Raw genomic sequence first — 22,902 nt, forward strand, 5'->3', positions numbered from 1 at the left:
AATGATTCTAACATTGATCAGGCATAAAATTAGCCATACTTACCTGCATAGTAATTATATAAGTAGTGTTCATCATTTATTCCAATAATTATTATCAACCTTAATTTTCCCAGGTGTTTTACATTATTACATAGGGTAAATACCAGCGGCCTAGCTGTAATTAATACAACATCAGACCTTTCCTTGTCTACAAAAATAAGAAATAGGCAACATTCTCTATGATTGGCCATCTTAAACAGCTAATATCCCCCTATACATGCATATTCAGAGTTTTATGAACACTAAGAGTAAAGGGGTTTGACACTGCCATTTTTTAAACTTCATTAGTGTCTTGGCACATAGTGTTTAATAATATTTGCTGAATAAACTAAAATGTTTTGTGAAAAATTATTTGGTATTAGAAGGGGCTTAAGTGGCTTTTGTAGGAATATTTTATTGTGATACAGAAAATTGGTTTTATCAACTGGAAGATATGCAGTATGATTTTTTTTAGATTATTTTAGAAATATAAGGTATTTTTAAATGTTAAATTTTAATATGAACTTTTTTTTAACTTTAGGCTACAGAGGGATCATTCTCCAGACATTGCCTCAGCTGACAGTCCTAGATGGGATGAATATATTTGGTGAACCAGTAAATATGGCAGAAGGAAATCCATCAGATCTACAATGTTTAGAAAGTCTTTTGGATAATCTAGTTTATTCTGATTCTCAGCTAAATGAAGAGAAGGTCTAATGTTTTTTTTTTTCTCTCTTTATAGAAAAGCTTCCCACTTCCAACTTTTTTAATTGCCAAAATTTTTTTTAAATCTCATCTATTTTGTTCTATAGAATCCTGGTAACTTACCAGGAATCACACTCGACATCAATCAGGAAATGTCCCAGGATCAAAAGCCTGCACGTATACCAACAGATAACACGTTCCATCCTTTTGTAGAAGTTACTTCATCTTCTGAGCCAGAAAGAAATAAGCTTGGTGAAAATAATTTGAACAGCGAGATGAGAATTAAAAAATTAGAAGATCAGATTTCACAGCTCCTCAATAATGTAATTCATTTCTGCCTTATATTTTCCCTTAGGAAAAAGGAATTTGGGGAGCTATAAAAACTGGGAATTATTTGAGAAATGTATTTAAATGATTTTTGTCACTCTAACACATTTTTTCTGTTTAAATATTAACCAACACTCCATGAGGAAATAATTATTTTAGGTGGGTGAAATAAGAGGAGTCCAAATAATGGAATCCTGTGTGGTGAACATCCTTGGAGTCTTATCAAGGCTGCCTTTGAGATCAGCCCCTCTTACCCTCTCTATTGTGATATGATGAAAACTAGAGAGGAAAAATGACCTGTCCTAGATAATACCTGATGCAGGTAGTCAGCAGTAGGGGATTCCTTACTTCCTGACATTAGTGAAGAGGCTTTCATATACCATCTTTGAGCTTTCGAACCTCAGGACTGCTTCAAAATCTTCATTCTCATTTCCTCGGTGTCTTGCCCTGCCCTGTTGCTTTCATTTAAAACCAGCAATACTCTTTATTATGTGTATATGTGTATACACATATATATGTGTATGCATGTGTATCTACATATACATATGTGTATGTGTACATATATGTCTTCGTATATAGTTAACTATGCTTTTAGAGTTAGCGTTACATGATGCTTTGCGATTAAATAACAAATTCACATTAGACTGACATCTACGTTTTGCTCAAACAAGTATAACTTATAAAGCCATTTTTACAATTGACCAATAAAAATATACTGTCTTATAACAAATAAGAAGATATACTTTATCTGTTGTACTTCAGATTAGACTAAAGATTTTCTTTTTGCCTTTCTTAGGAATTCCTTTTTTGAAATTTTACTCAAACATCCAGTTTGATTAACCTTTATCATTGTAAAAATTAAAATTTTTTACATTTCAAATTTTATTTTATAGATTTTAAAAATAACCCCCCCTTTTTGTTACAGGCATCTAATTCTCCCAAAAGTCATACTTCTTTGAAAGTATTCAAACTAAAAAGAGAAACAACTATGACTTCTGAAAGTGATTATGAAAGTGGAAAAGAAAACCATAAGAAAGTGAATAGAAAAACAAAAATCCCTCATTATAGCAAAGCTGTACAGACTTCCAAGCACCGTAATAAAAGCAAACTTTCTGACAGGTACCTCTCATAAATTTTTCTTTCCAATTCTTCAACCTATAGCATGTAATTCTGTGGACAATTCAAGCCAAGAACCAAGAATTTTGTTCGAAGATGTTGAGAACTCAAAATACTAAAGCAGGAGGATCATTATTCTTATTGCCAAAGTACCTATTAACTAGGGAGTTTGTCAGGAATACAATTAAACTCTCTAAAGTAAATATCTTTTAATGAAAATATTTGGATCTATTATTCCAGCCATGAATACTGGAGAGAAAATAGTGTAGACATTCAACATGTTAAATTATTTCTGAATTTTCTTTTCTTTCAGTGGCACAGAGCAGAGTTGCACCAAGAAATCAAAAGATCCCTCCACTAAGAATTTATCTTTAAGATCGTCTTCAAGAAACTCAGATTTAAAGATGGAAAAATCAACTGGAAATCTAGGGTCACAAGGTACTCAAACAGATGAAACAGAAGACAGGCCCACAGAAGAATCTACATACAGGGTATGGTTTTAAAATCTAGATTGGAAAGGGATGGGGTGGGGTAAGTAAATGTAAATATTTTTAAATAGCTTGCATACATTTACTAGTTTACCCCCAAAATATTATACGTATTTGTTTAGTTAGAATAATTTTTATGCATCTCAATAAACTAGTTTTTTTTAAATTTTTGAATAATACATTGATTTTATACTTTTGAGAACTATTATAAATGCAGCTAAAATCCAATAAAATCTTGCTAATTCAGACATCACTTATTTGTTTTAATAATTGAGACATAGTATTTGTGGTAGTTATAGAACAAAAGCTTGAAATTGTTTCTGCAAATGAGAGGAACAGTCATAAAGTGGCAAGAGTGCTAGCATGGGGGTAAAGGAGACCTAGTTCTTAGTGTGGACTGCTTCACTGTATAACTTGGGCACGTCACTTAAGTCTCTTTGGGCCAAACTTCCTCATCTGTAAAATTAAAGTGTGTTGGAGTAAATTATCTTTTCATTCCCTCTAACAGTAAGATTGTTATGTTATCTCAATCTTGTATTTTAATTAACTTTTTCAAAGTAAGGTTTCTGGAAATGAAAGATTCTTTCTATATGCTTTTCATCTTTTGAGTCCAGCAATTTTTAAAAATATTAAAATGTAGTACCCTTTCCATCACTGCCTCTTCAACTTCTCTTCACATTGGCAGACCAGCTGGAGGGTGGCTGACTACTACTCTCAGAGCTCTGGGGGTAGTCCTGAGAGGCTGGATTTCTAGTACTGTCATTCACAAGGACCATTTGATTTGCCATTAATGATCAAACTTAATTTGCTTTTTTAGCAAAGGTATTTCCTATGGTGGTATGGTAAGAAGAGTAGTTTAAAAAGTCATTCCCTCCAAAGCATGTTCTCCCCAAATACATAGAGGTCCTATGAGGAGGGTGGGCACAAACTTGCAGTACAAAAGCAATGAGGCAACACATTTAAAGAACACATGTGGTACAAAGGTAGCTCATAACTCCTGGTCTGTGCAAGTCCTCTTCTCCTATCCAAGAATCCTTAAAAAGTTCCTTTTAGATATAGTTCTCTGCTGGACTCTGAGGCTTGGCACCTTTTTAGAGGCCATAGCTGAAACTTCTTTCTGTCACAATAGGCTCATGGTCCCCGAAGCTGCCTTCCTTTGGGTGACTATTGCTGTTGGGTAGATGTGTTGTCTCGTACTGGTCCAGTATCTCTGTTCACAGCTAGATGCACTTTCTCCTATTGCCCAGTCTCTCTGATGACATGGTCATTGGTGGTCAGAGGGGAGGGGAGGGCAGAGATTGAGATAAATTCTTCCCTCCCCCAAAAGGCTTCTCCTCTCAGGAACTTGACTCTAACTCTCAAACTGGAATACTCCACACTAGTATTCTTCTACCAGTAAGCTGGACTGTTCTGAACTGGATTGATATTTTTATGCATAGCCCAAGAGGTCTGACTTAATGTTTTCCAACAATCATAAGACATTTCTCTGTGACCAGAATCCTCCACGTGTCTCAAATTGATTAACATCTTATTTGCACTTGGTTTACCTTTTTGATTGATTGGTACAATTGATATGTCTAAGCCTTCTCTAATCACATCATTTGGGGTGAGGATGGAACTGTACCCTTACCAAAAACATATGTATTTATAATATACATGTAAAATAGACAAATTTTAAGTGTTCTTGTCTTTTTGCTTTGAAATGTATTTTTTTAAAAAGTTTTGTATGCAGTGTACTTTGAAAAAATAGTCTAGAATTTACAGGTTTCAAAAAAAATTCAGTACTATTTAATGAATTTTTAAAGGTTTATTTACTATGTATAATTAACATCTCATTAGAATATTCCTATATTATATAAATTTGGCTTTATTTCAGACACTTGTGCAGGAACTGGATGAAGAGAGGGAGAAGAGATGGAAAGCTGAACAAGCTGAGAAGAAGCTTGCAGATCATATCAAAGAATTACAGAAACAAGCAAAAGAAGAAAAAGATATTCATAGTATGGCCCTGTTTACCACAGAGAGGTAAGGAGAAAATCCTGGTCAAAAGAGGTTACAAGGCTGAATGGAAGAAGCTTCCATCTTGGAAACTGGGTTCAAGGTTTAGCTTGCCTTTTACTACCATAACTTTGGAACAATGCTTTGCACATAATCAGGATTTGCTGTTTATTAACTGAAGAGAAGCAAAGGTACAACCTCTCTGAATCTATTCCAGCATCTGTAAAATATATACAAAAAACCTTGCATTCCCCAAAGAGTTGTTTCAAGTTTAAATAAAATAATTTCTATGAAAGAAGTACTTTTAAAACTGTAAAATAATCAGCATTTATTTTTATATATCTTCTTCCCCAATTACATGTTAAAACAATTTTTAATTTGTTTTCTTTCAAGTTTTGAGTTCCAAATTCTATCCTTCCTTTCCCTTCCCCTCCCCGCCCCCGATGGTAAGCAGATATAGGTTATACATTTGCAATCGTGTACAACATTTCCATGTTAGTCATTTTGTACAAGAAGACTCTAATAGAAGAAAAAGAAAGAAAGTGGAAAATAGCATGCCTCAGTTTATATTCAAACAATATCAGTTCTTTCTCTGGAGGCGGATAGTATGCTTCATCATTAGTCCTTTGGGATTGTCTTGGATCATTATGTTGCTGAGAATAGCTAAGTTATTCACAGTTCTTCATCGTGCAATATTGCTGTTACTATGTACAATATTCTGCTTCTGTTCACTTCACTTTACATGAGTTCGTGTAAGTCTTTCCAGGTTTTTCTGAAATTATCTTTCAATAAGAATTTATTTAAGAAGCAATATATAAGTATAAATAAAAATAAGCTATCTTATTAAGTGATAATAGTTATTCATTAATTATTTCATTCAATTCAGCAAGCATTTATTAAGTGCCTAGGTACTACAATGTGAGCTCCTAAGGATACAAAAACAAAACCATGATTACCCCTACCCTCAAGGACCTTCTCCTTTGGAGAAACAACATGCACACGAATAGGTTGACACAGAATATGAAAGTGATTTTAGGAGAATGAGAGTGGTGACAACTGAGGGGATCAGCACTGCACTTGCTTGGGAGGCAGCCCTTGAGTTTGGTGAGCCTTAAAGGGGAACAAGGGGTTCCAAGAGGTAAGGAAGAAAGGCATTCCGGGTATGGGGGATAGTCGATGCAAAGGCATGGAGGCAGAAACTGGACTGTCTAGTGTATTCAGAGAAGAGTAAGTAATACAATCTGTCTAGAACTGGCGTCACATAGGGGAGAATACTATGAAATCAGTCTGGAAAGGTAGGCTGGAACCAGATTGTAAAGGAATTGAAATGCCCCTAAGAGGAACTTGAAGTTTGTCCCAAAGGCAGTAGCAAGTCTCTGAAACTTCTTGAGCCAATCGAGTATAAAATGGTCATTTCTGTGCTCACTCAAAGTGAGGTTTTTGGGGGCAGGTAGTTGGCACAGTGAGTAGAGCACTGGCCAAGGAGTCAGGAGGACCTGAGTTCACATTCGGCCTCAGACACTTGACACACTTACTAGCTGTGTGACCTTGGACAAGTCACTTAACCCCAATTGCCCTGCCTTCCCCCCTTCAGAAAAAAAAACACAACAAAGTGAGGTTTTTGGTTTGCTTTTTAGATATATTGCTAAAATGATTTCCAGTTACACATAACCTTACCCTTACCCTTGTAAGAAATAAAAATAGTTAAGGAAAACTGGCAAACACAGAAAGCATATCTGACAGCATTTTGCTCATACAATTTGGCTGTTTTGTTGAGGATGGATTGGACAGGGGAGAGACTGGATGCAGGTAAATCAATTAGGAGCCTACTGTATAGTAGTCCAGACAGGTGGTAATTAGGGCCTGAACAAGGGTGGTGACTATGTAAGTAGATAGAAAAGAATGGATGAAAAAGTTGTTGTAAAAGTGGAATCATTATGCGTGGCAACTGCTTGGATATGGGAGGTGATGGAGAATAAAAAGGATGATAAAGTTGAGAGCCTCAGTAATAGGAAGGATGGTTTCCTCTCCAGAAATAGAGACGTTAGGAAGATGGATGGATTTAGGGGGAAAAACGATGACTTTGGTTTTGGACGTGTCAAGTTTGAGATGCCTTTTAGACATCCAGGGTGGAAATGTAGTTGGTGATTCAGGACTCAGGTGAGAGATGGGTATGTAGTTTTTTAGAGTCAGCTACAAAAATGTTAATAGAAGCCATTGAAGTTGATAAGATCACTAGATAGAGAGTGAAGAGGAGAGGGCACAGTATATCCATGCATAGATAGCAGGACATGAATGATGATCATCTGTAATCATAGAGGCATGCTGCTGGCACACATAAGTAAGAGAGAAAGATGTCAAACATTGTACTCAAGTACAAGCAACTCATACCACGCTGAAAACAGACTGGTGAAAAAGGCTTGTCTTCCCATGGTCTACACGAGCTTGCTATTTGTTGTACAATTTAAAAGGCTTAAATAGGTTAGCTTATACTTAATACTCTTTTTTTCCGATTGATGACACTAATCATTGAGTTGAGTGAAATGCTAATTTTTATTCTTTGTTTTCTGAAGTTAGAAGCAGACATACTTGTGAATATGTTACTGAGGGGAATGAAAAATGAAGTCTTTTTGTCAGATGAACAAGATGGCAAATCAGTGAAAAGAGGGACCAATAATCATTCTTGCTATGTTCACTTCAGTACCTTTTTGCTCTTAAACACTTTTGTTGTAACAGTTTCCTTAGAAGTCACTAGATATACGCCGATCCTCACTTCTTCCTTGATCTCACTGAAGCTTTTGAAACTTTTGATTACTTTTGCCTTCCTTAAAACTCTTCTCCTTTGTTGCCCGTGCCATTGCATTCTTCTAATTCTCCTACCTTTCTAACTTTGTGCGTCTGTTCTTCTTTGATGGGCTGTCTTTCTCCTCTTGTCACCAGAGTGGGAGAATTTTTAAAGCCCTTTCCTTGGACTTCTTTGAACCTTGTTAATAACCATGTGGCTCTGATGTGAATCATATCATTCCCCTAGTCCTTTGTTTCCCCATCTGTAAAGAGTAGATAATAATACTCATGGTTGTCTTAAGAAAAGTGCTTTGCAAACCTAAAACTTATTTATTTTAATGGATCATTATCTTATTGAAGTTAGACATCTACTGAGGCAGATTATAACCTATCTATACCTTTTCATCCTGTGTAATTCTCAAGAAGTCTCTGTCTTTCTGTGAGTTTTCTGTGAAGGATCTAAGCATCATATTGAAGGTATTCGTATAGTTCTTTTAAAATCTTATTGGTATTTGTGCAGTATTAGGGTTGTCTATTTATCACTGTGTTAACACCAATGAGTAGTACTGTGGAGGCTAGAATTAGTTAATCAGTACCTTTCTACTCCCTCAGTACAGAGCATATGTGACTTACTGTGATTTTCATATCCTTGATCCCAGAAGCTAAACTTTCCTTAATGTAGACCAAGATCACATTAGTTTTCATGGCTGCCATATCACACTGTTGATTCTTCATCACCGTTGATGTGTTTGAAGTCCACTAAAAACTCCAGATTGCTTTCTAACCATTTCCTCCCCCTCCAACTTATACTTGTGAAATTAATTTTTAATCCAAATGTAAGAAATAATTCTGCCTAGTTCACCTTATGCCCAAACAAGCATCTTTTTAGATCATACTTGTCAAGCGGTCATCCAGCCTTTACATGAATACATCTAATGAAGAGGAAACTACTACTACTACTTTTTGTAAGCTCAAATTGTAAGAAAGTTTATTCCACTGCTTCATCTTAGAGATTACTGTGGGTCCTCAGAGACTATGCTAGTGGTTTGGGAAGGTTGCCAGCCTGAGAGATTGAGAGAATACTGTTGTCCTTGAAAGTAATAAGGAAGCGGGGGAGGGTGGTATTTAGGGGGAAAATTATTAAGTTTGGTTTTGGACTTATTTAGATTAAGATCCCTACTAGACTTCCATTTCAAGATGTCTAGCTGGAGAGTAATTTACATGACTATAATATTATAAAAGAAAACAACTTTGAAAGACTTTAGAATTCTTATCATTCTAGTTACTGGTCATGATTTCAGAATACAGTTATACATGCTATAACATGACATTTGAGTTCCTAAAAATCACCATGTTATACAAAATCGCACAACAAAAACTACAGGGTTTAAGTCCAACCCTCAAAAACATTGTCAGTGAACATAAAAAATAGAAACCTAACAACAATGGTGGCACATGTTAAACATACATGTTAAATGATTAAGAAATATATAAATATTATAATAGCATCAGTGCCAAAGGCCTTAGGCTATTGCTTACCGTGTTGCCCAGTTCCCACTGGGTCCAGGCTGGCAAAGTCAGTCTCTGTGGGAGAGAGGACAGCTTTGGTGGACCTGGACAATGATAGATGATTGAGGAGAGGCTAGGGGCAGACCAGCCCACAGCTCCTACTGCGTCAGAAGATATGTAATAAATATGGCACTTTGCCTTGAAAAAGACCAAGTTTCCTTGTGGAAGTGAACATCAAAAAGGTTACAACTTGTGAGTTATTATGAAGTGGCGCAGTTCTTGTGTTCTCTTGTTTTTTCTTGTGAATGGGATTGTACACAAGCAAACACAAAATTCAAGTTAGGTTCAGATCATTCCCCAATATATAAATTGTATTGAAACAGATTTGCATCTTCAAGCCAAGTGTTATAGCAGAATTGGCTGTACTGATGAGTCATGCCTGCCACCTCTTGGTAGAGACTAAATGGACTAAAGGTACAGAATGAGACATACATTTTTCAGAAATGGCCAAAATGTGATTTGTTTTTGCTACACTTGTTACAAGGGAGGATTTCTTTTTTGGATGGGAAAGGGAGTTGGGGAGTAGTAATTGTTGTATAGAATAAAGGAGAAAATAAAAGGGTGCCACTGAAAATTTTTTTAAATGTACAGAAGGAAGCTCACAAGGGGACAGAGACAAACTGGGCTGTTTTTTGTAACTGTTGTGTTAAATTTAATCAGACCGTTCGTAATAGAAGTTTACAGTTTCATATACATTTTTAGGAGATTTTCTCTTTCTGTTCTTTGTATAATGAAATGTTCACACTTTATATTTGTGAAATTCATTTTTCCCCTAAATAACATAAAGCTGCCTCTTTTTACTAGATCTCCTTCCATGCAGTAGCCACTGGGGAACCACCAAAAGATTATGCTTGCCATGAATAGTCCATGCTATTGCATGTTTCAAGTCAGAAGATGATATCCCTTAGGTACTGTAGTATGGAATGTATGTAGTGTGGAAGGGATGGAATTTGAGGGCAGTCTAGACTCAGTACCATTCTGGCTGTACTGGATAGCTGGATAAGTGCCTAGCACTAACAATTGTGTAGCCATGTGGATGATCCACTGCTCCGTCTGTGGGTGGGTGATCAGAGATGCCTCCAGAGTAGGCACAAACTTGTGAAATTGACTTCATACCATTCAGGGAGTGCTGAGACAACATTTGCATGTAATCAACTGATTAATAGCATGGTCTGTGGAGCAAGGTTTTGTCTTAAGCTAAGTTATAAGTTTTTATATAAACAGAGAACCTGATATATACTAGTTTTTTGTTTTGTTTATATGCTGATGTATGCTAGTTTTTTGTTTTGTTTAATTTTTTCCTTTAGGCTAAAGGAATTGATTTTGAAGGAGAGAAATGCTAAAGCAAAGCTTCAAACTGTTATCCAGAAATTTAAGAGTGAAACTGAGAAACTCAATAATGAACTAAGTCAATCAAGAAATAAAGAAGAGGAGCAAAATAGAGTTCTAAGAACTTTGGAACAAACATTGTCAAAAATGGAGAAACAAAAAGCTCAGCAGCAGGTTGCAGAGGTAGGTATTTGTTTATTTCAATATTATTTAAGTTACATGAAATAGCATAATTTCATAGGTCTGAATCCTATAGTACACTGTTGTTGAAATGTTCAGTTGTGTCTGACTCATCATGACCCCATGGACCACACAACATGCCAGTACTGCCCATGGGGTTTTCTTGGCAAAGATACTGAAGTAGTTTGCCATTTCCTTCTTCAGTGGATTATGGCAAACAAGGGTTAAGTGGCTTGCCCAGGATCACACAGCTAGTATTGAGGCCAGGTTTGAACTTAGGTCTTCTTGACTCCTGGCCCAGCACTCTGTCCATTGAACCATCTAGCTGTACTGCAAAGTACATTACACTAAGTTTACAATATTTATTACATTTACAAGAAAGAATTTAAATATGTCTTGAAAATATGACCTACAAAAATTAGTTCTATGCTAAGTCTGTCATTGCTTTCTGAAATCATAAATTGTTGTAATACTGGTACATGTTGTGGGAAGGACCAATAAAAGCTCTCAATCTATAAGACATTCTGCAGATTGACCCAAATTCAGGAATGGAGGCAATTTTTAAGAATCTGTAGGGATATAAAATTCTCTCTTCATACGCCTTGAATGGGAATTATCATCACGTGTGGACAAATGGTTACTACCAAAGTTTCTATAAGACATTTGATAGTTATGTATCTACATCATCTGTGAATATAGTATCATTACTATGATGCCAAGAATAGTTGGCATTGTTCTTGATATCTTGAGCAGGCTTCTGAGATTAAACTTGGACGAGGGCTAGCTAATCATTATCAAAATTACTATCATAATTGCTTTTCTCATTCAGATGAAGCGAATTCAAGAGGTAGAACTCAAAGCTTCAGCTTCTGAGAGAGAAATACAGCTGCTTAGAGCATCCCTTCATCAACAGAAAGAAAAGGTACAACAACTTCATGAACTTCTGGCAATGAAAGAACAAGAACATAGGTAAGCAGTAACTAAATGGAAAAGAGAAAAACCATTTCAAATCAGTAATAGTATGAGGAAGTATCCTAGTTTCTCCAGATGCTTAAAATTGGTCTCTGGACTGGTTTCAGTAAAGTTCTAAAGTCCTCAACGTATTGGGTTAAATGTCTAAAACCTTGTCATTGAGCACACGGTACTAGCTGAAAGGAATATCTCACAGACATACCCTTCTCTGTCCCCATGAAACTTTTGCCGTTTTTTGAGTCCAACCAAAAATTAGATGAGATGTATTCTCAGTACTTCAGAAGCAGAGCCAAACCTGAAGTTACAGTGGAGCAGGGCTTGGAAAAGTAGCTCTAGAGAAGAAATATGTCTCAGTCTTTCAAGTGCTATTAAAGAATGGAGGCATACAAGGCGTGTCTGCCTCAACAGTGTTGGGTCTAGGTACCTCGGCCAACTTTTTCTTCAACCACATACCCAGGTCCAACTTTTTTTTTGTCTGCCTGATTTCTGTTTTTGGTTGGGGAGAATAGAAATGAATCTTAAATATTTGCCTTACTAAATTTCAGCAAGATGAAATATTGCAAAAAAATCAAGGTTAATTTTTGGAAGCAGTGTAGGCTACTGTACTTTTACTGGACTTGGGCATGGATGTGTTTCCATTTCCAACTTTAAATGTTGGATATCATGAAACATAGTGTTTGGCCTTTTTAGTAGAAATGTTATAGTTTTTTTTTTAATTAACATAGAGTCTTCACTTTCTCTTTCAAAATCCAGATGTACAGGATGTTCATAAAGTCTGGACACATAAGCAAAAATGCATATTTTCAAGAAATGAAATGAATGAAATCTTCAACAACATTTTATTTAATTGGAATATTAACAAATTACATCTTCAATATTATTTCCATCATTTGTGATGCAAAGGTTGATGCACTTTGTAAGATTCAGGTGAACTTGATGCAATAACTCCACATTGCCATCAATTTTAGCACATTCACTCTTTATGCGTTCAATCAAGTGTGTTGCATCTGTGATTTTCATTGAGTACACCTCCTTCAGCATACCCCAGAAAAAGAAGTCGGGGGGGCTAAGGTCTGTTAATATTCCAAGTATTTCAAAATATGCATTTTTGCCTATGTGTCCAGACTTCAGAGACACCTTGTATTGTCCTCCAGATGACCTTTCATAAAATGGACATAAAGATGGGATGATTAGCAGAAAAGGAAAGGGAAGCTGTTTGAAAAAAGGCATGAGCCATGAAAACTTGCTGAAACTAGGAGGGATTGCAAAGAAAACTGATAAGCCTTTTCTGGTTTGTTTTTAAATGAAAGATACTAGGTAGTTAAATTTGTTATTTATTCCAGGAAGGAACTTGAAACAAGAGTGACTTTGAATGGCTCTGATTTCCAGGATGCTTTGGCAAAAGAAATAGGCAAAGAAGAGAAGAGGCATGAAGAACGAGTGAAAGAATTCCAGGAGAGAATTAATATATTAAACCAACGGTATTTAGAACTTGAAGATGAATTTCGTATGGCCTTAATTATTGAAGCCAAAAGATTTAAAGAAGTAAGAATGGCAGTCAGTCTCAGTGGTAATATTAACTTATGTTAATGTAGTACTTACACTCTATAACAACACTGTCAAAATGGTAATTAGCCTCATTTTACAGATGACATCTTTGAAGTTCACAGATTGATTGGTCTGTTCAGGGCACTGTTTTATTATATTAGCAATCTGATATTCTTTTTAAAATTTTGATTATATTTTTATTTATAAAAGTCAGGACATTTATTTTCTCTTCTTCCGATTTCTATCCCTTAAGAAAACAAAACCCTTAGATATGAATAGTCAAGAAAATAAATCCCCAAATTGACTATGTCCAGAAATGTATGTCCCATTTGGTATATTGAATATTACCTCTAAGGAGTTGGGCAGAATTCTTCTTCATCAATACTCTGGCATCATGGTTGGTCATTGCATTGATCAGAGTTAAATCTTTCAAAATTGTTGGTCAGTAAACATTTATTAAGCAGCAGTTTTCTGCCAGGCACCGTGTTAAATGCTGAGATTATATAGAAAGGCAAAAGACAGTTCTTGCTTTCAAGGAGCTCACAGTTTAATGGGAGAAACAACATGAAAACTATGTACAAACAAGAAATTGGAGGTTATTAACAGAAAGAAGACACTTGAGTTTAAGTAGATTGGCAAAGCCTTCTTGTAAAAGGTAGAATTATATCTGGGACTTGAAAGAAAGTGAGAGGTGAAGAGGAGGAGGGAGAGTATTCCAGGCATGGAGTATAGCCAGTGAAAATGTCTGGAGTAGGAAGATTGAATGTCTTATGTGAGGAATAAAAAGGAGGCCAGTACTAGACTGGAAAGGTATTGAGGAGGGGCACTAGGTTATAAAGGGCTTTGAATGCCAAATAGAATTTTATATTTGATTCTGTTGGTAATGAAGAGGTACTGGAATATATTGAAGTGGGGATGAGGGGGTTATGTTTTCAGACCCAAACTTTGGGCAGATCACTTTTAACAGCTGAGTAGAGGATGGATGGGAGTGGGAAGAGACTTGAGGCTGGCAGACTAACCAGCAAGCTATTGTAGTAGTCTCATCAACTGAGAGCCTGTAATGGTGGCAGTGTCAGAGAAAAGAAAAGGTCATGAAAAGAGATATTACAAAGGTTAAATTGACAGACCTTGGCAATAGATTAGATATAGGGCAGTAAGATAGTAGTTGATGACACCTAGGTAGTGAGTCTGGGTGATGGGGAGTCTGTTGGTACCCTTGACAGTAATGGGGAAGTTAGGAATGAGGAAGGGCTTTTGGGGAAGAGATAACCAAGTTCAATTTGGGTCATACAGAGTTTGAGATATCTACTGAACATCCAGTTTGAGATGTGTGATAGACATTTGGAGATGCACGACTGGAGGTCAGAAGAGAGGGTAGGATTGGACAAGTAGATTTGAAAATCATCAACATAGAGAAGATAATTGAATTTATGGGAGTTGATGAGATCCCCAAGTAAAAAACATACAGAAGAAGAAGAAGGGAGAACCTAGGATAGAGCTTTGTGGGATACCCACTATTTGTGAGCTCATTTTTTGGTTCATTTTTATGTTATTGTTACTGTAGAATTTTACTCCTAATTCTTTTCACTTTCTACATTAGTTCATACAAATTTTCCCAGGTCTCTCTGAAACAATCTCTTGTTATTTCTTATAGCACCATATGTTAGGTATACTCTTTTACCAGGTACCTCTCAATATATACACACATATATGTTGCATATATAATAAGGTTTCATTTGTCTTCATGATTAATTTCTTACTTCCTATTGGGGAATTTCCTTCACAAAGTCCTACTCTGATGCCTCATTCTGATATGGAAATGACACTGGGTTCTTCAAGGCTATGTCAACAGAACACAAGGTCTGGTTGACTCTACTGTATTAGAAAGGTAGTATGGTCCTAGTTAACAGATTAAGACTAACCTGCAAAGATCAACACAATTACATATGGAGAGGCTTGGCACCAACAAGAATGATTTTGTCCATAGCAACTAATGAAACGAAGAAAAATAACAAATAGTCCTTGATCCTGTATCAATGATAGTGACAGGGTGTTAGGAAGTGGGGATGGGAGTGCTAAAAATCACAGTTTTTAGATCATCTATAAACACAAACTTGGTATTTTTCTAAATCTAATGTAGTTGTCCAGTGACTAGCACATTGGAGTAGACATAGGATTATTAGAGGAACTAAATTATATCAATATTCATATTCTTGCTATAAGTGAAACTAGAACCAAAGGAAGTTATGGCTAAATGGAAGTATGGCTGCAGACTGTCTTTGAAGAAGCGAATAACAGAGTTGTCCAAGTTGGATTCATTATATTCAAAGACAAGAAGAAACTTCATTCCATGAGACAGCTGGTCATCTTGTATTGTAGTGCTTAGGCTAAGTAGACCATTATGAAGACAGTTACAACTTATGTACTGGCACATGTTTGCAGAAGATGAAAAAGTATACAAATTCTATAAATAATTCAGTAAGACCCTATTAAATTAAAATCAATATGTACTCAGTGCAGAGGTGTCCATAGAAAAGAACAGCAAAAGATATGTTTGAAATGAAATAGGCCAGAGACTTAGAGACTTTGCAGAAACCATGTCATGCTTATATGTCACAAGTACATCAAAAGAAGAGTTGGGATTCTGTTCCACTTGGTATATGGAAATGTGTTTTTGTCCCTTTTGTGGGGGAGGGTGTTTGTTAAATTTAGAATTTTTTAAAAGAGTTGAGAGATGCTGAGCACCAAATAATAGCATAAAGAATGAAATTGATGATAGGCAGGAAACAAGTGGCTATGAAAGTGGGAGTCACTTCCGTATCAGCTGGCTTTGAATAGTCAGAACATTTATTTTTTGAGATAAAAATTAAACTAAATTAGAAGGGTGAAATGGCATGCAGTTAGTTAAGAACAATTCTAGCCTAACCATTTAAATGAGCTGTTTCATGCTAATGAAAATGAGTAACAGAACAAACAATGGCATAGACCAGACCTGCAAAACATACAGCCTGCGGGCCACTTGTGGTCTACCAAAGGATTAAGGGTGCATGCAAAAAATGTAGGGTTGCCACTTCGCACTCTCTTGCTTGTCATGTGACCTGCAACAACCAGCCATTGTCAGTCTGTCTCTAGTCTGACCTATCTGTGGCCTGAAGAAGTTTACAAGTTGTACAGGTCTGGCATAGACCATCACCATTTCTTAAGGAAATTTAAACCAATCTAAATCAGCACTAATATCAAGGAGGCCAGAAGATCCTAGAACCTACTCCAGAAAGAAAATACTTGACCTCCTTGCTAAAGAAAGTGATAATGGCAGCCAAGGACATCACTAGTTTTGAATCTAAACAAATTTGTAAAATCATGCTAAAGAAGGTGGTTGAAGATTACAAGCTATATCACTTCATAAAACAGCAAGAACTAATAGATGAAAAAACAAATTTACAGAATATTTTGGGAAAAACCACAGTCAGACCAAATCACTCCCAAGAGATTAAGGATGAACCTAGAATTAAAACTAAATAGTTGAAAAATGAGAAGGTTCTGTCAAAATTCCTTTAAGAAATTTTTTTTCCAGTGTTGTAGGAGTCACCACATTTTTGTTCTAACATCACAATCCCTGATACACTGCAGGAAGAAACTGCAGTGGAACAGAAGAAAACAAAGATAGGAAAAGCAGGTAGACTAGAATAAGTACACAGAATTTGCTGTGTGCCTTATTGTGTATCTAAGGTTTTATATATCTTGTTTGACAAGTTGTTTTCTTGTTGAATATCCCCTTCTCACCCCAGTTAATGACTGTGAGCTCCTTGAGGGCAGCAGTTGTTTTTCCTTTTCTTTGTATCCCCAGACCTTGGTGCTGGCACACAGTAGGTACTTGGTAAATGCTTCTTGACATGTTAATGGATCGTCCCCTCAGGATCTCTTAAAGAGAGGAAGATGCCAAAATTTGTTGCTCTTGTTTCCCGAAAAAGGTGATAGTGTGAATAGTAGGAACTATGAGTGTATATGCCTAATTACCCATCAGTGTAAAATCTTTTTATGAGGATAATCTCTATGTGTATCAAGGTTATCTAGGCTGAAAGTTGTGACTTGTCTCTGTTTTAAAGTTAAGGCTGTTCTTCATCTTATAAGTGAAGGCAGTTGGGAAACAGAACACAAGTTTTGCAGAAAGGCATGGTATAAAAATAATGGGGTGCTTTAGTCATCCATATATCATCTGAGGCATTCTCTTGGCCAAAAGTAAGGCATCTAATACTTTGAATCTCCTTTAAAAAGGAGAAGAATCAATAAAGGGAAATTCAACTCTGTATCTGCTTCAGTTGGAGGGCAGCTAGGTGGCACAGTGGGTATAGTGCCAGGCCTGGATCAGGAAGATTCATGTTCCTCAGACACTTACTAGCTGTGCGACCCTGGGCAAGTCACTTAACCCTATTTGCCTCAATTTCCTCATCTGTAAAAATAAGCTGGAGAAGGAAATGTTAAACCACTCTAATATCTCTGCCAAGAAAACCTCAAAAGGGGTCACAAAGAGTTGGATACAACTGAAAATGACTCAACAACAATCTGCTAAAGTCAGTCAATAAGCATATATTAAATACCTACCATGTTAGAGAGAGATCATCCAGAACTAAAAAGGTGATAGCCGTGCCACACTCTGGCCTGGTGAGACCATATCTGGAAAGTTGTTTTCATTTTCGTTTAGGAGGTATATTGATAAACTGGAGAGTGTTCAGAGGAGGGCAACCAAATTGAAAGGTCTCAAAACTTTTGACATATGAGAATTGGTTAAGGAACTGGAAATGTTTAGCATGGGAAGATAAGACATTCAGAAGGAGGAATATGTTAGCTGTGTTCAAGTATTTAAAGGGCTATCATATGGACCAGGGATAGACTTGTTTTGTTTGGTCATCAAGGACAGAACTAATAGTAGTAGGTGGAAGGTACATAGAGGCAAACTTAGGTTTGATGTAGGGAAAAACTTCCTAATAGCCCTAGGAAAAGTAGAATGTGATACCTTGGGAAGAGGTGGTCTGTCCCTCAAAAGGTTGTCTTTTGATCTAAGGCTGAATGACTGTTGGGTATGAGTAAAGGGAATTATATTTCAGGGGTGGGGAACCTGCGGGCCTCAAGGCCACATGTGGCCTTCTAGGTCCTCAAGTGAGGCTGTTTGACTGAATCCAAACTTCACCCAACAAATCTCCTTAATAAAAGGATTTGTTCTGTAAAACTTGGAGTCAGTCGAAAGGCCACACCCAATGACCTAAAAGGCCACATGAGGCTGCAGGTCCCCACCCCTGGTTTAAGTAGATGTCTTCTTAAGTGTCTTCCTGCTCCAAAATTCTGTGATTTTCTGATGTATGAGAAGGAAACAAGCAGGATTTTGTGAATTATTTTCTCTAGTAGGCCTTTTTTTGTCATACAATTGGCTGGAAGATATAGAGGAAGACAAGTTATCATTGTTTATTTGTTGATTTTTTAAAAAATTTAAGGGGTTTAGGAAGGGTCTTGAGGAGGAGTCTAAGAAGGAGCTTGATGGGACCGGGATGAGGTGGGAAATAGCTGAAGGCTACCTGGAGATGAAAGACAACAGAAGGCTAGGGTAAGCAGGGCTAGGGTATAGATATTTTGATCAGGATTAGGGGTGGGAAGTAGCTGGACAATAAAGGGCAAGGCTAGGTAGAGATTTAGGCCTAATGATAATGTAGGATTATAGCCTCAGGCCAAGGTCAGATCAAGTGGGAAGATTCAAGGAGAGTTCAAGGGGGTTCCCAGAGACTGTGCCCTCAATATTCCCCCCTCAAACAAATAGGACCCAAATTCTTTTGGGGTCCAAGGGGATTTCCACAGTCTAAATCCCATCATTGCGGTCAAGCTTTTAAGTACATAGAGACAACACTGTAGGAATCTGAAGCATAGCTAGATTTAATGGATTTTAAAATGGATTGGATCAGGCTTTGAGGATTTGATCCCAGGCAGGGAAAAGAGGGTTTAGTGGCAGGTCACAGGTTAGAGTGCTATAGTAGTTCATTTTCTGATGGACAGCTGGATGGGATTTCATCAGAGAAATATAAGACAAGAAAAAGAGAATAGACCAGTTATGTATGAAGAACAAGGGATAACTGATGGACAGCAATCATGCTTTTCCAGTACTCACACAGTGACAACAGATGTAGAGAAAAGTCACTAGCATACTAGGGAGATACTGTGGAAGATGTGCTGGAGGACAAAAGTAGGTTGTAGTCTATATCATTAGAGGAAATGGCCACATGGATGAGATCAGATATTAATTTAAGTGACAAAAAATTCGCAATTTAATTTTAAATTTACTTTTGCACTTTAATTAAACTTTTTTTGTGCAGGACACATCTGTCCCTACATACATAAATCGGGGGAGATAGAAACTTTACATATGTGTAAGTTATGACTCATGATTCAAATACAAATAAATTCATTAATTCCTTAGCATAAAAACAGTGCCCTTAGCAGTTGTTGCTTGACTGTTGAATTGTCTGTACGTGGCAAGAAGGTAAAATGGGATGGAAAGAAACCAACCTTTGCATTTTCTCAGTGCCAGCAGCAAACTATGCACTGTATAAAATAAAAGGTTTCTTTTTGCACAGAGCAGAATGTTTATAGAATATAAACTTACTGATTACCTGAAAATTGTAATTCTTGTACTTTGTGCATAGTGTTTATCAACTATAATGCAAAGATACAATTCCTTAAGAGTGAGAAATGATTCTGCTACTTACTATGTGACCTTTTACAAGGTCACTTAAGCTCTCTGATCCTCAGTTTTTTTGTCTATAAAAATGGAAATAATAAGTAAAATGCCTGCCTCAAAAGGTTGGTGTGATGAAAGCACTTTGTAAACTGTAAGGCTCATATATAAATATGAGCTGTTATGTAATCAAAATGTTTGAAAAGGATACTACAAGTTAAATTTATTGTTTTGCTCCAAATGCTGTAAAAACAGAGAAAATGAAAGCAAGTATTCAATAAAATTAGATTAACATCTTTTTTTTATGAAAAAATTAGAAAACCAAAATAATGAAAACCACTGATAGAAATGTAATTATACCATTATATTTAGTCCTGGATATGACAGTTTAGGTCTTTCACATCTCTTCATGTGATATAATTTACTCCATTTTGCCTCTCCCTTCCCTCTTCTCCCAGTGCAGTCCTCACTCTCACCCCTTAATTGTTTTTTGTATCATCCCATCTATGTAAAAAAAAATACCCACAACCTCTGTCTATGTATACTCCTTCTGACTGCCCTAATAGAGATACAGTTCTTAAGAGTTAGACATCTCATCTTCCCATGTGGGGATGTAAACAGGTTAACTTTATTGAGTAACTTACATTTTTCCTTCCCATTTACTCCCTATTACTACTTCTCTTCAGTTTTGTGTTTGAAAATTTGTATTTGAAAAAGCTCTGGTATTTTCATCAGGAATGTTTGAAAGTCTCCTATTTAATTAAATGTTCATTATTTTTTCCCCTGAAAGTTTATGTTCAGTTTTGCTGGGTAATTGATTCTTGGTTGTAATCTAAGCTCCTTTGCCTTCGGGAATATCATATTCCAAGCCCTCCTATCCTTTAATATAGAAGCTGCTAAATCCTGTGTAATCCTGACTGTTGACTCCTTGATATTTGAATTTTTTCTTTCTGGCAGCATGCAGTATTTTCTCCTTGACCTGAGAGCTCTGGAATTTGGCTGTAATATTCCTGGGAGTTTTCATTTTGGGATCTCTTTCAGGAGGTGATTGGTGGGTTCTTTCAATTACTGTTTTATCCTCTGGTTCTAGGATATTGAGGCAGTTTTCCTTGCTAATTTCTTGACAGATGCTGTTTAGGCTCTTTTTTTTTCCATCATGGCATTCAGGTATACCAGTAATTATTCAGTTATCTCTCCTGGATCTGTTTTCCAAGTCAGCTGTTTTTCCAGTGAGATATTTTACCTTTTCTTCTATTTTTTCATTCTTTTGATTTTGTTTGATTAACTTTTGATGTCTTATGTAGTCATTAGCTTCTATTTGCCCAATACTAATTTTTAAGGAATTTTTTTCTAAAGTTAGTTTTTGTACCTCCTTTTCTGTTTGGCTAATTCTACTTTTTAAGGAGTTGTTTTCTTTTTCCAAACTGCAGACTCTTTTTTTCATGATTTTCTTCCATAGCTCTCATTTCTTTTTCCAGTTGTTTTTTTCTATCTCTGTTACTTAATTTTTAAAATCATATTTGAGCTCTTCCATGAGGACTTTTAGGGCCTGAGACCAATTCATATTTCTCTTTGAGGCTTTGCATATAGGCATTTTTACATTATTGTCCCCTTCTGAGTTTGTGTCTTGATCTTTCCTGTCACCGTAGTAGCTTTCTATGGTCAATGATTTTTTTGTTTGTTTTTTGCTCATTTTCTGTGACTTTTAAAGCTGAGCTCTACTCCTGGAGTACAGGGGGCACTGTCCCAAGCTTCTTGCACTAGGGACCAGGGAATGGGTTACTGGCTTTCTGTGCCAAGGCCTCCAGGGCAGCTCGACTACTGTGCTGGTGTTCCCTGGCCTACTCCAGCCAGCTGTTCTAGGGCCTCTGGGCCTGCTAGGCTTGACTACTAGCCTGCTGTGCTGGGCTGAAGACCTCACAGTTGACCCACTATGCCACCAGCCTGTTGAGCCAAGACCCAGATTGTTCATCTCTGCTGGGGCTGGGGCCTCCCACTGGCTTTCTGGAGAATGCCTGCCCTGGACTTCGTTGTCCATTTACCCAAGTAAGACAGACGTTTCCTGCAGTCCTAAATTATCTTGGGCTAGAAAATTGTTTCACCCTGTGCTTTTGTGGGTTCTGTGGCTCTAGAATTTGTTTTGAGGCATTATTTGTAATTTTTTCAAGGGAAATAGGGGTGAGCTTAGGCAAGTTCCTACCTTATCTCTACCATCTTGGTTCCACCTCCTGGGATATGACAATATAGACGGGACATTATACACCAGAGAGTGTCTAGATGAAGACAAGCCTTGAGTCCATATGAGGACTATTTGAAGCAATTGAAGATATTTAGCCTGGAGAAGAGAAGACTCAGGGAAAGAGTGATGGCTGTCTGCAAGGTTCTGAAGTGCCCTCGTGTAGAAGAGGGATTAGATTTGCTTCAAATGACAGACCTATCAGCAGTGGTGGAGACTGCAGAGAAGTTAATTTAGTGTTGATGCCAGGGAAACAACAACACCTTTTTAAGAATTAGTGCAAACATGGAATGAGTAAGCAAAGATTTCAAGTGGGGAGTCCTTTTTGGATTTGTATTGGGTTGGACAGTTGCTGAGGTCCCTTCCAACTATAAAATTCTATAGTTCCATAGGAATATGTTTTCAGACTTGGAGCTTATTTAATGCCACTTAGAATAAATCAAGAATGTCCCAAATTATGACAGTTCTGCTAAATATATGAAATTAAATGACAGACCTATTTGAGACAAAATAACAGCCATGAAATTCTTATTTTTCAAAATATATGAAATTGTACTTCAAAGGCTCATAAATTTTGCTGTCCATAAGCCTTTGCACAAAGACAGCACACTCAGACGTCCATTCATGCATTCTTAGATGTACACAACCTGTAGTTAGAGTCATTTAAGGAGGGCCAACTCTGTTGATGTTAAAGAGAAGCAAGAGACTTGAATACTTAGCAACTGCACGTGTATGTATGATGAAATCTTTAAGGCAAGTTCTTCTTTTATTCTAAAAAGTTCCACTGTTTTTAAAAGGTCTTTTATGTCATGCTTACATCTTTTCCAATTGATTTTAGGACAAGTACTTTTCTTACATAGCCCTGTCCTTATCACTTCAATCATCCAGATGAGAATTAGACTATCAAAAGT

At 36.7% G+C, this 22,902-nt stretch overlaps 1 protein-coding gene across 1 annotated transcript in view; it reads left to right on the top strand.

The window, feature by feature from the left end:
* Positions 1-22,902, top strand: part of LOC118855019 (leucine-rich repeat and coiled-coil domain-containing protein 1-like) — a 71,556-nt gene that overhangs the window by 15,695 nt on the left and 32,959 nt on the right. The window contains 8 exon segments of the mRNA XM_036765158.1: positions 560-729; positions 831-1,046; positions 1,976-2,169; positions 2,480-2,657; positions 4,531-4,679; positions 10,313-10,517; positions 11,344-11,483; positions 12,830-13,031. Of these exon segments, the coding sequence (XP_036621053.1) occupies positions 560-729; positions 831-1,046; positions 1,976-2,169; positions 2,480-2,657; positions 4,531-4,679; positions 10,313-10,517; positions 11,344-11,483; positions 12,830-13,031 (1,454 nt within the window).

This window comes from Trichosurus vulpecula, chromosome 1 (genome assembly GCF_011100635.1).
Source record: "Trichosurus vulpecula isolate mTriVul1 chromosome 1, mTriVul1.pri, whole genome shotgun sequence".
NCBI lineage: Eukaryota > Metazoa > Chordata > Mammalia > Diprotodontia > Phalangeridae > Trichosurus > Trichosurus vulpecula.